The sequence below is a fragment of the Mixophyes fleayi genome, chromosome 6, assembly GCF_038048845.1.
Source record: "Mixophyes fleayi isolate aMixFle1 chromosome 6, aMixFle1.hap1, whole genome shotgun sequence".
In the NCBI taxonomy this organism is placed as follows: domain Eukaryota; kingdom Metazoa; phylum Chordata; class Amphibia; order Anura; family Limnodynastidae; genus Mixophyes; species Mixophyes fleayi.
Genome location: NC_134407.1, coordinates 200,607,853 through 200,625,090, shown reverse-complemented (window position 1 = coordinate 200,625,090; position 17,238 = coordinate 200,607,853). Strand labels below are relative to the sequence as shown.

General features: G+C 44.3%; 1 protein-coding gene across 1 annotated transcript in view; it reads left to right on the top strand.

Moving 5' to 3' along the window:
- Positions 1 to 4,049: 4,049 nt before the first annotated feature.
- Positions 4,050 to 17,238, top strand: part of CACNG5 (calcium voltage-gated channel auxiliary subunit gamma 5) — a 54,359-nt gene continuing 41,170 nt past the window's right edge. The window contains exon 1 of the mRNA XM_075178033.1: positions 4,050 to 4,397. Within this exon, the coding sequence (XP_075034134.1) occupies positions 4,323 to 4,397 (75 nt within the window). The 5' untranslated portion in view covers positions 4,050 to 4,322. The remainder of the gene's footprint in view (positions 4,398 to 17,238) is intronic.

The window sequence follows — 17,238 nt, the reverse complement described above, 5'->3', positions numbered from 1 at the left end:
TTCAAGGCCCTCTCCAACTTCACTGCTCCCTACAACTCCAACCTTATCTCCATTCACGCTCCATCCCACCCTCTGCGTTCGGCTAACGACCGCCGCCTCTCCTCCCCCCTGGTTACATCCTCCCATGCTCGCATCCAAGACTTCTCCCGCGCTGCCCCCCTCCACTGGAACCAGCTCCCCCGCTCCATCAGAACTTCCCCCAACTTGTCCAGCTTCAAACGGGCCTTAAAAACCCACCTTCTCCTTAAAGCCCTCCAGTCCCCCACCTAATTGTCCTCCTCCCAGTCTCCGCCTACCCCCCTCCCACTCCTGCCCTCCGTCCTGTCCCCCTCTTACCTCCCTCCTTTTCTTTCTCCTTTCCCCCCTCTCCGTCTCAGCCTCCGTTCTCCCCATTCCATCCTCCTACCTTTGCGTCTCTGTCCATCCTACCCTCCCCTTAGATTGTACGCTCCTTCGAGCAGGGCCTCCTTTCCCTCTGTTCTCCACCACCTTAACTCTGCTCTCCAGCTCCTTGTCTCTTCCGTGAGGTCCTCCTGCCCTTCTACCCCGCTGGGGGCTCTCACCTCTCATCTAGCTGTACATTGAGCTTCTGAGTTACTGTGCTTTTTGTTAACTGTACCGTGCTGTCTCACCCTGTATCGTGTTTCTGTCTGTCCCTGTACAGAGCTACGGATACCTAGTGGCGCCCTATAAATAAAAATTAATAATAATAATAATAAATAGCTGGGTGTAAGATTTCCTCTCACCTCTCTTCAGAACAGCGCCTCTACCAAAGTCTTGGCACGTAGCTTCCCTTCTGGGGGGTGTCCGGGACCATGAACACCATGGGGAGACATAGGGGACCCTTTGACTATCACTATAATTATGACCACAAACATAAAAATACTTTAGCGGGTCACAAGAATGGTATAGAAGGCATCTCAGCATATTTATTGGGTAAAGATTTGGGCAACAAACACTTAACATACAATATGCAATATTAAAGGCAATGATTTCTTGAATATTAGAAATCCAACAGTTTTCTTAAGTTTATATTACATTTCACTAACAAGAACATAGCTGGAAAGTGATATTTTCTACCTGCAGCTGTACTTCCCTTGACAATTTAACTCTTTAGACATGTTATGCAATAATTTTATTATTATTATTTTACACCATTTATTGTACCGCACCAAACCCTTTAAACATGTAAATGCACAATAATTATGTTAGCTCTCTTGTTGGTGCGTTCTGGTGACCTTTGACCCTTCACAGTCTATGTATATGCCTAAACTCTCATTCTATGCAGAGAAGTAACTTGAATAAATTACTGGACTCCTGAATAAATGTAGCTACAGATTTCCATAGCAAATAGCACAACTTTCTCTGTAATCTCAAAATGGTGGCTCCTCGTGGGCTGAACTGTATTCACACCAAAATGGTGGGTAGCGAGCTCAATTATCTCTGTTCAGCAGCTTTATTTATTATATTCTGAAACCCAAAATTTCTAACAGCAGTAGTAAGTTGTTAGTGTAGCAAACATCTATATTACTTGACGCAGGTCAAACTCGGTCACTCAAATTCATCCTCTCTAACTAAGCTCTATTGCCCTTGCAAAAATTATCTCAGTCCAGCATTAGCAAAAGGGCATAACACAAATCCACATCTTCAGGACTCCCTACAATATCCCTAAATCCTTCACTCTAAAAGTAGTATCTCAGTCCACCAGCAAATAAGTAATACAACTAGATATACTTATCCGGAATTCTTCCACTCCAACATTCCTTCTCTGAGCTCTTCTTCAATGTCTGTTGCAGATTATTTCCACTGTGTCCCAAACTGCATTGTCTGGTTCCTGTTCTCTCTCTCCTCACTGTGTCTCTCTCTCACAACTTTCTCTCTCTGCTTCAACTCTGTTCTCTCTCTCTTTTTACAAACTCCCTCTGCTTCTCTGTCACCACACACCTCTACCAGATCTCTCCTCACAGACTCTGACTTCGCCCCCCTGTTTTGGTGCCTTTTTCTCTCTCATTGAGCAGGCATATACACTGGGCTGGCACAACTTCTCCTCTGGCATGTCCTTACCAACAGTAGAGCTTGCTGGAGGACGTAGCTTTTCTCCTACACTTTCGTATGCATCGGTGCACAGTGTGTATAGACACATGATAATCCATTCAATTTAGAATATCATTAATTTAAAATTTTTGCAAACAACATAAATACTCCAAGCCCCCCATTGTGTCATATAGAGAAAAACTGTGCAATTGTTACCCTCATCTCTCTCTCTCATGGTCCCCTCCTTACCTCTCCCATTTCCCCCCCTCCATAGTTCTCATTACAGCCAACTCCATACTGTTCTCATAGCATCCTCCTCCCTATAGTTCTCATTACAGCCCACCCTACAGTTCTCATTGCAGCCCCCGCCCTATAGTTCTCATTACAGCCCACCCATCAGTTCTCATTGCAGCCCCCTCCCTATAGTTCTCATTGCAGCCCCCTCCCTATAGTTCTCATTACAGCCCACCCTTCAGTTCTCATTGCAGCCCCCTCCCTATAGTTCTTATTCCAGTCTCATCCCTATAGTTCTCATTACAGCCCCACCCTACAGTTCTCATTGCAGCCCCCTTCCTATAGTTCTCATTCCAGTCTCCTCCCTATAGTTCTTATTACAGCCCACCCTTCAGTTCTCATTCGTCTCATCCCTATAGTTCTCATTACAGCCCACCCTACAGTTCTCATTACAGCCTACCCTACAGTTCTCATTGCAGGCTCCTCCCTTTAGTTCTTATTCCAGTCTCATCCCTATAGTTCTCATTACAGCCCACCCTTCAGTTCTCATTGCAGGCTCCTCCCTTTAGTTCTTATTCCAGTCTCATCCCTATAGTTCTCATTACAGCCCCACCCTACAGTTCATTGCAGGCTCCTCCCTTTAGTTCTCATTCCAGTCTCCTCCCTATAGTTCTCATTGCAGCCCCCTCCCTATAGTTCTCATTGCAGGCTCCTCCCTTTAGTTCTCATTCCAGTCTCCTCCCTATAGTTCTCATTGCAGCCCCCTCCCTACACTTCTCATTCCAGCCCCCTCCCTACACTTCTCATTGCAGCCCCCTCCCTACACTTCTCATTCCAGCCCCCTCCCTACACTTCTCATTACAGCCCCCTCCCTACACTTCTCATTCCAGCCCCCTACTTACCTTAGAGATGTGTGAACTTTGATAAAATCTTCCACAAAACATTTGCCTCCTTCCACGTGTGGTCAGCACATTTTGCACATTTCCCTGACAGAATTTGACATTAAATGTTCCCAGTTGCTACAACCACACCACACGCCAGAATTGTTTGTCATCATCCTTGTTGTATCCAAAGACTACAAATTTAGAAAAATGCTAATGTGTGGTCTATTTACAAATACAGTGTGAAATTGCATTCACAGGAATTGCAAAACCAAAGTCCATTATTGTACGGCCGGAACTCTGAAATGCTTTGCTCTGCCATGAAACTTGTTTCATGTAAGATATAACCACAGTTCACTCAACTTTACTCATTGTACAGAACAACACTTCCAGCCCTTTTGTAGGGAGCTGTCCCAGTGCTGAATTACCAGCAGATACAAGAATAACACTATCATTCGTTACTATGAGCACTGCATAGTGCTTTAAATGCAAAACAACATTTTACAGACAGACACAGAACAGAAAATCCATGCAGTAAAACTTGCAATGTGCTGAACTGAACATCATGTATATCTTAATAGAAAATACAGACAAGGGACGCCTGTGGGCAACATCTCAATGTCAGCATTTGGTGGGATTCATTGAGTCTTCCTTTAACGACTGCAAAGTAATATGTGTATTGCATATTACAGATGGCACATTCTACAATATACAGTTTCCAGAATAAGGAAACATATTATACAGGAATGTGCATTATTATACAGTATGCAAGTCTGGAATACCCCATTGTCTAGTGCACCTGCCAGCAGACTTCTCCCTTTTCATCTCCTCAGCCTCCCCCATTATTAGAGGGAGGGGCAAGGCTGGTGTAATGTGCATTAGTGGGCTGGGAAACCATACAAAGAGTGACAGAGAAATAACATTTCTCCGCTTAGTAGCAGAAAGGACGCTCTCTCCCCCCCCTTCTACATTGTGTGTTCTGAGATCACTGAGAGCAGACCACCCATTCCTGTGCCACAGAGACACAACATCCTGAACAGTAAAGCCTGTAGCTGCTCCTCTGCAAACAGAGAAGAGACTGTCGCAGCCAGGGAGACAACTGGGGACCCCCAAGGTCCTGCTCCAACACAGCCCCCTACTCTGCTGTGCTCCTGATAGCTATCCCACCCTCCCATGCGCTTATGTAGACTGCTGCTTAGAGGCGGAAGAAGACCAAGGAAGTTTGTCCTGCGTCTCCTGTATACACAGGTAAGAGGTGTGTGGGATGCTTGTATATAATATGTAGAAGGGGATGACATAGACTCCTGACTTCATAGAGTTCCTCATAACATTACATCCTTAAATTCAGAATGGGATGGGGGATTCTATACGAACAAAATGAAAATGACCTTGTGTATGATGTGTTTAGAAGACAACATAAACAGGGAGTTTTTATTTTCAACCTTTTTATCAGGATTACAAAACAAGTGTCTTAGTGTCCCATAGACATATAGCCATGTACTACATCAGTCACAGGCTGATCTATACAGCACTGTACCTCTCTGTAAGCCCAGCATGAGAGCTTACCACTAGGTATGGGGTAGAAGTTTCCTAGAACGAAGGGGTGGACAGTGTTTGGCTTATTGGGAGCCTGTGTAGGGGGGCAGGGACCACACGTTCCCAGTCACTGACCTGTACTTTGTAGCAGGGTTCGATCCATCATCATCCAGACACCACTCAGACACAGCTGTTAACACTTTCCCTGCCTTGGTTGCTAAGCATGACGTTTGTCTTTAGTCGTGAGCCTATTTGTAAAAAATAAAATTGCTCAATGATTTCCTCTGCCCCTTGTTTCCTGTGACAGAGAACTGTGTGTGGAATCTTTGCTAAGGGTCACTTAAAACAAAAGAATTGTCTGAAACCTGACTTTGAATAGTCTAGTGGGCATTTTGGGAAACTGGTATTAGTGTCATATGCAAAGACGATATCTCCGGCATAGCCATCTGCATGCCCCTGATCTGAGCTCCCTAAACACATTCCCTAACTCTGCGCACGCAGAGGCTGGCAGGCGATTTTATGGCCATAGCAGTCTTCCATTTTGTAGAACCCCAACTTTCAGAGTTGTTTAGGGCAGTCAATGCTGCACCCGCTGTGTTGGCAATAGGCATTAAAGAATGCCCCGGCAGAGGGCATACTGGGATTTGTAGTTCCACGTCAGCTGGGTAGCCACATATTGCCCTTGTCTGCTTTGGAGCCAGGCAGTGCTGACTGTGCAAACAAACAATGGAATTCTCTGTTGATTCCAATCTGTAGGTGTAATTATCTGCATAACACAATCAGTGGTGTCCAGTATGAAGGATAATGAGATATAAATGCAGTTTGGATTCTTCCCATCTAGTTCTGTTTGTGCCAGTTTTATCCAACACTGGATAAAACTGGCACAAAACCCCAATTACTTACTGCCTCCCACTCCCCCAGTGCCTCCACTTTATTCCGATCCTAGAATGCGAGTGTAAGTTTGGTGATTGCATCTGAGTTCTCCTTTATATAATGTCAACTATTTTTAGTTGTTCTGGAAATGTTTGCTTAGTTTTGTAAATGACAATGTGTATATTTATGAGAGATGCTCACAGACCCCCGTGAAGTGGTTTTGGTTTTTGCTTTGGATCTGGATTAGCTTCGTGTTTTGGTTTTGGTTTTGGCAAAACCGCCCTCGTGTGTTTTGGTTTTGGATTTGGATTTTTTAGAAAAAATACTAAAATATGCTAAAATCACATAATTTTGCTCTTTTTTTGTTCCTACATTATTATTAACCTCAATAACACTAATTTCAAGTCATTTGCAGTCACCTTTGACCACCTCACAGGTCACAATATTATTTTCATACACTTTCAAACAAATACTGCAGCGACCTGGCTGGATGGTAAGCGACAGAGCAATGACACCAACACACGGCAGTTCCTAGCACATCTAGGACACATTGGCACACAGCAGTGGCAGAAAAGAAAAATGGGGGTCTGCCCTCCCTCCCACACCCCCGCTATGTTGGTTCTTAAAAAGGAATCCAAAAATCACGAGATTTGACGATGTCACGATGACGTTTTGCCTCGTAGGTAAAAGGTACTGAGCTGGCTCGGTACTCGGATCTGCTAAGTTTGGGTACACTCTGTTCTCGGGAAACCGAGCCTGAGCATCTCTAATATTTATCTATCTTTAAGGACTGAGACTTCTCCCCAGAATATCAGGACTGACCATTTTTCTAATCCTAACTGCCCCTTGTTGTCAATATTAGGTGTAGTGTAGTGATGGTGTTCACAGCAATCTGCAATAATTAGGAGGAAGAAATCTAGTGAACAATTCAATAAATGCTAAATGGAATTTAAATATAGTGAATATATATATATAGATTTATCAGAAATCAGACTAAAATAGGAAAGCAGAGACCTGAATATAATAAAGTTGTATGGGGATGGTATGGTGTATATGCATGGAGGGGAATGTAGGAATTGTCTGTAGCCGAGGAGATTATAAACATTTATAAACAATTTCTGGGGGAAAGTACAGGCCTGAGGTATAACAGCTTTGGGTACACTGTATAGCCTCTGGGTAGAGATGGCATCAACTCAATAATTCTATTCATATATCGAAATTGTTTCCTGGATAATTTCTAAGAGCTTTTAGGGAAATATGATTGTCTGATTTAACCCATACTTGCCAACTCTCCCTGAATGGCAGGGAGACTCCCTGCAATAGGGGTGATCTCCCTCACTCCCTGAAGAGTCTGGCATTCTCCCTGATGCTGAGCCAGTACAAGACGCGGTTGGCTTCGCCATCTGTGGCATGATGACACAGTTCAGAAATTGTGTCCTATGTCCATGTATTGATGCCTATAGAGGTGGCCATTTTCATGGAGACCAAGATTTAATCAAAGACTGACAGGTAAGACAACATGACTTCAGTAATGGAGACAGAAGTGTAAAAGACACTTTAGTCTCTAGAGATTCATTAGCTGATTTTCTTTAAGGCATAGTTGCCTACTCTCCTGGAATGTCCAGGAGACTCCCATAATCTGGGAGACCTACCGGGATTTCGGGAGAGCAGGGCAACCTCCCGGTTCTCGCCCCCCACAATAGATAAGTGGTGGGGGGGCTTAATGTCGCAAATATTGCGTCATCGTAGCGCCGCCCCCTCGCTGTAATTGGCCAAAATTGTGACAATCGTTTAGGGGGCATGGACAAAATGATGCGATTCATCAAGCCCCGCCCCCGCACACCTACCTCCCCCGGGATCTTCCTGAAGCCAACGAGGAAACGTTGGCAAGTATGATTTAACCAGAGCTAAGCAAAGGGCAGATAGGTCTTGTGTTGAAATTCTAGAGCTCCTCAACTATGGAACTATGGAGATTTGTGATTCTGTCTTCCAGAAAATGTTACACGACACAGATGCTTTGGAGCAGAGAAAGGTCACAGGGTTTGTCACAAAAGATTTTCTAACACAGTGATTTCAGTTTGGAATGATCTCGTGGCAATATAAGGTCTTATGGATGTTAAGCAGAGGGAAATTACTGGTGATCTGCATGAGAATTAATCAGATGTCATTTATACACTCGCTTAGTGCTGTATAACATTCTCTCCACACTGATTACAGTAACCTCTAAGCTGACCTGAGGACAAGCCTTACCTCCTCATCAGACAGAGAGCAGAGCGGAGAGAGTAGCTAAGCTTTTAACAGGAGTAAGTGGCCTCTTCCCTATAACATGTGGGAGAGTCAAACTCTCTCTGAAGACCAGGGCAGACTGGTCAGGCAAGATTTATCCCATGTTACTGGTCATTGTAAGAGTGAAAGTTACCAGGTATGAAAACAGATATAATCATGCCTATTTCCTTTTAGCAGCTTAAATCTTCCAGTTCTACTTTTTAAGCAAAAATAAATCAAAGTTTTAAAACCAAAAATATAATTTCTATATATTAAAAACAGTAGTTTTAATTTAATTTAATAGAAAAGTTAAATTGAATCTGCTCTCTCTCCCCCACCGGAAAATAATATTAATTGTCTGGAGGTGGACAATTTCCCCATTCCTTACTAAAAACGTACAGCCTGAAAAAAATACTTTATTGCTGAATAAATTATTGTTCTCAGTTTTTCATTATGTACAGCTATATACTAATAGCATAAGTACTACTTTTATGAGTGACTTATTTCTATGATGCCATTGCTGTTCTAATTGGTTGCTTTCTGAGTTATTTCGCAAAACATGTGCCCGTTAAAGCATTACCATTGTCCGCTGGAAAATGTGACAGTTAGTGAACTCTCCCTGTGCACCTGCTGGGTGACCTGGAACTTGTGACCTGCTGAGTGGTCTGGAAACTGTGACAGTTATTTGCAGCCACATATATCTGTGCGTCTTGTGGGAACTATGCCCAGCAATGTAACTTTGATAGAAGTTATACAGAAGTTAAAAAAACAGAATTCTGACCCTAACTCTCTCATAAATTACTGCCCCATCTCCTAGCTCCCATGCCCCTCCAAGCTTCTCGAGAGAATTGCCTACACACGCCTCACACACTTTCTTACAGCAAACAACTTATTGGATCCTCTTCAGTCAGGCTTTCGCTCTCAACACTCCACAGAGACTGCGCTGACCAAAGTTGTCAATGATTTGATCACAGCAAAAAATAATAACCAATACTCTCTTCTAATTCTCCTGGATCTCTCTTCTGCATTTGACACTGTTGAACACTCTCTCCTCATACAAACGCTGCAATCCCTAGGTCTGAAGGCACTGTCCTATCCTGGTTCTCATCCTACCTATCTAATCGCTCTTTCAGTGTTAATTTCTCTGGATCCACCTCTGCTCTGCTTCCTTTATCAGTTGGAGTTCCACAAGGCTCAGTCCTAGGTCCTCTGCTATTCTCTATCTACACCACTTCTCTTGGAAAACTAATAAGCTCCTTTGGATTTCAGTATCATCTCTATGCGGATGATACACAAATTTATCTATCCTCTCCTGATCTTTCACCATCTGTGTTGTCTCGCGTTACTGACTGTCTTTCTGCCATTTCATCTTGGATGTCTTCTCGCCAACTCAAACTCAATCTTTCAAAAACTGAATTAATAATATTCCCACCCAAGAACAGAAGCTTCCTGCCTGACATTTCTATTTCTGTCGATAACATGACCATAAATCCCACCCCACAAGCTCGTTGCCTAGGTGTAATCCTTGATTCACAACTGTCGTTTATTCCCCACATCAACTCTATATCTAAATCATGTTACATACACCTAAAGAACATTTCCAGAATACGCACATATCTGACACAAGACACTGCAAAAACATTAATTCATGCACTCATCATCTCCCGCATCGACTATTGCAATTCCCTCCTTACTGGTCTTCCCAAAGTCAGACTTGAACCCCTACAATCTATTTTGCACGCAGCGGCTAGACTGATTTTCCTTACAAACCGTTATTCCTCTGCTGAGCCACTCTGTCAGTCTCTACATTGGTTGCCTGTATTTCAACGAATCCAATATAAAATTCTTCTACTAACATACAAGGCCATCAACAAAATTGCACAGACATACATTTCCTCACTTGTCTCGAAATATCTCCCTACTCGACACCTCCGTTCTGCACAAGATCTAAGTCTCTCCTCCACTCTCATCACATCCTCCCATTCTCAGTTACAGGATTTTTTCCGGGCTGCATCTACTTTGTGGAATTCCCTCCCTTGCACAGTAAGACTTTCCTCTAGTCTTCAAACCTTCAAGCGTTCACTGAAAACCCACCTCTTCAGACAAGGTTATGATATTCCTCAACCATCATCTTAATTTCCCTAGATTACCCTATTGCCACCCTCTACACTGCTAACGCAAGACAACAACCTTCTGACCAACATTGCAACACACACAGCCCACTCAATACTTTTACCTTTGCAGTCTGGCTGGTCCATTGTGCAATATGATGTAGCACATGCCCTTGTGTTTCTAACTCCCATTGTCCTATAGATTGTAAGCTTTCGAGCAGGGTTCTCTTACCTCTCTGTCTGCATGTATTACCCAGTATTGTCTTATTAATGTTTGTTAACAACTGTAAAGCGCTACGGAATTTGCTGGCGCTATATAAATAAATGATGATGATATATTGTAGTGTATAAAGAAATTCTTTAGTTCCTTTAATATAGTGACTGATAATATAGTTATTTGTTCATTTATCACTATACGCCTTTGTTAAAATGTCGATATGTAATGTACTGGTTTTAGAAAAGAGAAAACAAGGCATTTGTCTTGGGACACAGTTCCCGGGGGTTTGTAACATTCTACCAACTGTGCTTTATATTCTAAGTTGTATGTGCGTGTGTATATGTGTGTATATATCTGGCCCCACAGGCTTTAACTCTTGCCCTGTATCCTACATAGTAACAGGTGCTGCTATGCCGCATTTAAACTATTTGCGCTGCAGGAATTCCATTTCTACCTGGTTTTAAATATGACCTGGCCACAATTGTGTAATCTACATAATACCAGAATCTAAAAGTAAGATGGAGGTGCAGTTGCCTCTGTCCTGTTCAGGCCCAGGACTCTTGTTCTTATTACATCAGTGCATCGCTGTGTGAAAGTTGACCGATATAGCAAGCGACGAGGCATATGGGAGTTTTGCACGGCAGACAGTCAGTGGATGTGAAAAGACTATGTGTAGTCAAGCAATGCCTAGTAAGAATCATTCAAGCGCTTTGCTCTAGAAACCCATATGTTCCTGTATGTGTTAGCTGCTTGGCCTGGCATGAAACCCACTTTAATGATCAGACGTATAGAAAGCAAATTAATATGTAATGTACAAAGCACTTTTCTGTCTCTTGGGATGCCCTGGCTGTGAGCAGACCAGCCTAGCTGCTTTCTAGCATTGTCCAACAATAGAGACCTGTGTTTCCGCTGAGCAGAGGATCTTAAATAAGAAATAAATCCAAAAGGTTTAGCAAATAGGTGTGTGGACAGGTCAGTTTGCAGATAGAACCTTATTTTTCTGCTCGTCTAATGTAAAGTTTAATATCTGCTATATACAACAATGTAAATATTTCTCCCCAGGGGTGTGGGGGGAGATCCTGAAGGCTCGATGTCCTGTCTCTCAGGAGACTGTGTAACGTGCTTGTGATAGAATTATCGTAATACATGTAATGCATTAAAACCCTCTGTCAGGTCTCACAGTCACCCGCCTAACTATATTAGTCACCAGTCCATACTTGCCAACTCTCCTGGAAAGTCCGGGAGACTCCCAAAATTCGGGTCAGTCTCCTGGGCTCCCGCGAGAGCTGGCATTTCTCCCGCATCCCGGAATTCCCTTGTTAAAATAACGCGGTTCACTGAGAATCGCGTCATTTTGGCCCCGTGACAAAACGTCATTTTACTCGTGGGGACGGCGCCAAAATGACGCAATTCGAGGCGCCCCGCCCTTTAGTCACGCCCCTCTCCCGGACGTCGACTACTGAAAGTAGGCAAGTATGGTCACCACCCAGTGGCTCACATCTGCTTAAAGCTTGTAAATTTACATTACATTCATCATTTACTCATTAAACAGAGTGGACCAACATTATTGGATTCAGATAAGGATTAAATATACAGTATTTTTGTCTAATTGTGTTGTATTCACAGTGGGAGCTTCCCTTCCTTCTTTTATCTCTACTGTAATGGTCATTATGTACAATTTGTACACAGCAGAGACATGCAATGCTAATTGGCGACATAGTATATTTAAGTGTCTGTTTATGTAAACCAAAAGATCAAACCAGACATTTCCTTTCGTTGTGTAACATGGACCAGGCAGAGCAAAGCAGATTTTCACCTAAATGCATACTTGCCAACATTTGTTTTAGGGCTTCCGGGAGATGCCGGCTGGGACGCGGGCGCCAGGGGGCGGGGCGCCAAAATCGCGTCATTTTGGCCCCGCCCCTTGATGTGATGACGCAAATCGCGTCATTTTACAGCGGGGGCAGGACCAAACACCACGATTCCAGGTAAATTGCGGCGTTTAAACCGAATTTTGCCGATCAGGGAGATTGCCACACTCTCCCGGGAGTCCGGGAGACATTCCGGGAGAGTTGGCAAGTATGCCTAAATGCTATAATTCCCATATCTTGCACTGAACAGATATAACAGCTCTCTGTGAGTTGCAAATACAGCTTAGCAAACTGACTTGTATCTGTGCTCTTAAACCCAACAGTTCTGGGGGTGTAGTTGGACAATAGGGGCAAATAAGATGGGATTTGCATATTTTCACCCACAATTCCACTTTTGGACAACTCCTACTTAATATAACATGATCTTCAATCTTTCTAAGATCCCTCCCCATTAGCTAATGCTGAAAGTGGGTTTGAGCCACACCTCTCGGCATCGCCCCTCCCCCTCTGAGGCCCCCGCTCCACTCACTGCTCTTTTGAGCGGTTGCCATACTTGCTCACTCTACCAGAATGTCCGTAAAACTTTGCTGCGTTTCCCAGTCATTCACTATTTCGTCCCCAATTGGTCTGGGTGCTCTGTAGTCCTAATCTTGAGTCGTTTATGTTTCTGAGAGAACAGTTCAAGGACTTATTTGTTTCTCAGTGAATGAATATTATCAATAGTACCAGTGACCTGCACAGATTCATGTGGAAATGTTCCAAGAGTTTGTCATATCTGCGGATATTTACAATAAAGTTGATATTTACTTATACATCCCAACATTTTGATAACGAAATCAGGACAAAATTTGGTTTAAACTCCACCTACTTTTAAGCGCCGCAAGTTGGGATGTTCTGCCAAAATTGGGACAGTTGGGAGGTGTATGTGTGTGTGTATATATATATATATATTAGTGTAAGCTCGTGTATATAAAGCAGCTTTAATTTAGGTTTAGCGGTGCATTAATGTGACATTTCTCCCTTCTCACTGTCGCAGACTTGAGTCATTCCACAATCTACATTCCGCAGTAATAAAGACTAGTGGGGAACGTTATTTGGCACATGTTTCTGGCAGGAGGCTGCTAATTTATAGTCAGTGTGAAGTCCTCTCTCCAACAGTGAACACACTTCACTGACTGCACACACCTTCCATAATAATCTTCTTTTATGACTACATTATATATGTACATGTGATTGTCTGTATATACATGTCTGCTTGTTGTGTTTGTGTATATAGTGTGATTGTCTGTGCATATATGTGTTTGTGTCATATTTGCCAAATGTTCTTGGCTTCTAGGGACAGACACATTTTAAACATCGCATCTGTTATTTATATATTTATTTATTTGACATTTGTAAACTCATTTTTAAGTATAATAAACAAGAGTAAATTATGTGAGATACAGAACTGTTGAGCAAAGTGCATTGTGTCTCTCTGTTTTCTCTCTATGCTCGGTGCAATGCTTAATATTGTATATTGCTGTATAAGTAGGAATTATATTCCAGTTTTGAAAAATATGGTGTCTCTGTGTATCTGTCTTCCTGCATGCGTCTGGGTGTGTCTGGTTTCATGCATGCGTCTGGGTGTGTCTGGTTTCCTGCATGTGTCTCGGTGTATCTGTTTTCCTGCATGCGTCTGGGTGCGTCTGTTTTCATGCATGCTCCCTGGGTGTACCTGTTTTCCGGCATGCACCTGGGTGTGTCTGGTTTCCTGCATGCGCCTGGGTGTGTCTGGTTTCCTGCATGCGCCTGGGTGTGTCTGGTTTCCTGCATGCGCCTGGGTGTGTCTGGTTTCCTGCCTGCGTCTGGGCGTGTCTGGTTTCATGCATGCGTCTGGGTGTGTCTGGTTTCCTGCATGCGTCTGGGTGTGTCTGGTTTCCTGCATGCGTCTGGGTGTGTCTGGTTTCCTGCATGCGTCTGGGTGTGTCTGGTTTCCTGCATGCGTCTGGGTGTGTCTAGTTTCCTGCATGCGTCTGGGTGTGTCTGGTTTCCTGCATGCGTCTGGGTGTGTCTGGTTTCCTGCATGCGTCTGTGTGTGTCTGGTTTCCTGCATGCGCTGGATGTATCTGTCTTCCTGCATGCGTCTGGGTGTGTCTGGTTTCATGCATGCGCCTGGATGTATCTGTCTTCCTGCATGCGTCTGGGTGTGTCTGGTTTCCTGCATGCGCCTGGATGTATCTGTCTTCCTGCATGCGTCTGGGTGCATCTGGTTTCCTGCATGCGCCTGGATGTATCTGTCATCCTGCATGCGCCTGTGTGTGTCTGGTTTCCTGCATGCGCCTGTGTGTGTCTGGTTTCCTGCATGCGCCTGGGTGTGTCTGGTTTCCTGCATGCGCCTGGGTGTGTCTGTCTTTCTGCATGCGTCTGGGTGTGTCTGGTTTCCTGCATGCGCCCGGGTGTGTCTGTTTTCCTGCATGCGCTTGGGTGTGTCTGTTTTCCTGCATGCGCCTGGATGTATCTGTTTCCCTGCATGCGTCTGGGTGTGTCTGGTTTCATGCATGCGTCTGGGTGTGTCTGGTTTCCTGCATGCGCCTGGGTGTATCTGTCTTCCTGCATACATCTGGGTGTGTCTGGTTTCATGCATGCGCCCAGGTGTGTCTGTTTTCCTGCATGCTTTTGGGTGTGTCTGTTTTCCTGCATGCGCCTGGGTGTGTCTGTTTTCCTGCATGCGCCTGGGTGTGTCTGTTTTCATACATGCGTCTGGGGGTGTCTGTTTTCCTGCATGCGCTTGGGTGTGTATGGTTTCCTGCATGCGCCTGGATGTATCTGTCTTCCTGCATGCGCCTGGGTGTGTCTGGTTTCCTGCATGCGCCTGGATGTATCTGTCGTCCTGCATGCGTCTGGGTGTGTCTGGTTTCCTGCATGCGCCTGGATGTATCTGCCTTCCTGCATGTGTCTGGGTGTGTCTGGTTTCCTGCATGCGCCTGGATGTATCTGTCTTCCTGCATGCATCTGGGTGTGTCTGGTTTCATGCATGCGCCCAGGTGTGTCTGTTTTCCTGCATGCTTTTGGGTGTGTCTGTTTTCCTGCATGCGCTTGGGTGTGTATGGTTTCCTGCATGCGCCTGGATGTATCTGTCTTCCTGCATGCGCCTGGGTGTGTCTGGTTTCATGCATGCGCCTGGGTGTGTCTGGTTTCCTGCATGCGCCTGGATGTATCTATCGTCCTGCATGCGTCTGGGTGTGTCTGGTTTCCTGCATGCGCCTGGATGTATCTGCCTTCCTGCATGTGTCTGGGTGTGTCTGGTTTCCTGCATGCGCCTGGATGTATCTGTCTTCCTGCATGCATCTGGGTGTGTCTGTTTTCCTGCATGCGTCTGGATGTATCTGTTTTCCTGCATGTGCCTGGATGTATCTGTCTTCCTGCATGCGCCTGGGTGTGTCTGGTTTCATGCATGCGTCTGGGTGTGTCTGGTTTCATGCATGCGTCTGGGTGTGTCTGGTTTCATGCATGCGTCTGGGTGTGTCTGGTTTCCTGCATGCACCTGGATGTATCTGTTTTCCTGCATGCGTCTGTTCCTTTACAGTGGGTATAAACCCTAGTTTGCCGGAATGTTGAGAGCAGGGCAAACTTGTGCACCCTGCCCACTTAGTTAATTAGGTGGGTGGGGGTGGGACTTAGTGAATCGCGTCATAATGGTCCTGCCCCTAACTGTAATACACTGAAAAAGGTGATGTTTTGTTGAGGGGTTGTGGCCTAATGACGCATTTTGTGCGGCCACGCCCCCAGGACACAGCAGTGAGATCTCCCCTCCTGGGCGGGAGATCTCAGAAGTTGCCAAGTATCCACGTGTGTTTTACTGTGTATGTTTTTCTTTTTGTGTACAGTATGTGCATGTTTTCTCAAAGTGTGTGCTTATGTACAGTGCATTTTCTATGCACATTTTTTAAATTTATTTACAATGTGTGCTTGTTTTTTTGATTCTACGCTTATGTTCTATGTGTCTGTACGTTGTCTGTACAGTATGTGTATATATGTTTTCTTTTGTGTGTATTTTCTGAATGTGTGTGCCTGTGTATTTGTATGTTTCCGAGTCTGTGCTAGAAATGGATGTTTTCAGAGGTCATTGATAAAAGCCGTGTTACAATTTAGAGCCATTTCTCTTGTGCTTTGTATTTGAAATAGTTGGTTGTAAAACAAGCACTTACAACACTCCGGAGACAGGTCCAGCTGTGTCTCAGGTGCTCCGGTACTTAAGTGATGCATTAGCTTGGACACAACTTCCTTACCTGCAATTTATAAAAGGATTAAGAATGGACAGAGTCCTCCTTCATGCACTCTGCTATTCCATTCATTCCCGCTGTATTAATCCACACTCCATATTACGCATTCTTCTGGTTCTATGGCATTACACTTCTTATAGGTGTCTTGAAAGGTGTGGGAGGGGATAACTGCTACTGTACCACTTCTGACAACACACTGACTCTACAGTCATAAAGACAATTCTTTCCAATCGTCTCATTACTGGATCCGCACAGACACTATTTGTGAATTGTAAGCTATTCTATGGCAGAGCTGTAATCACTAAATTGGAGTCTGGAACAGTGCAGTATCTACTGTTCTGACCCACAAAGGCAGCTGTCTAGGACAGTGCTGTGTACTTATTGTACTGGTCTAGAGAGGCAGAGGTGTAGGGCGATGCTGTATAATTACTGTATAGGTCTAGGTCTAGATAGGCAGAGGCGTAGGGTGGTGCTGTGTAAATACTGTATAGGTCTAGAGAGCCAGAGACATAGGGTGGTGCTGTATAATTACTGTATAGGTCTAGAGAGCCAGAGACATAGGGTGGTGCTGTGTAATTATTGTATTGGTCTAGAGAGCCAGAGACATAGGGTGGTGCTGTGTAATTATTGTATTGGTCTAGAGAGCCAGAGACATAGGGTGGTGCTGTGTAATTATTGTATTGGTCTAGAGAGCCAGAGACATAGGGTGGTGCTGTGTAATTATTGTATTGGTCTAGAGAGGCTGATGCTGTGTAATTGCTATATTGTTCTAGAGAGCCAGTGGTGTAGGGTTGTGCTGTGTAATTATGGTATTGGTCTAGAGAAGCAGGAGAGCATATGTTTTAAGTTACCTTTCTTTTATATTTCTTTGTCTTTTGTCTTTACTCTTTTTCTGGAGCCAGCTTCCAATTTCATACACCTAAAATAAGTATTGTTGGACAGTATACGTGCAGG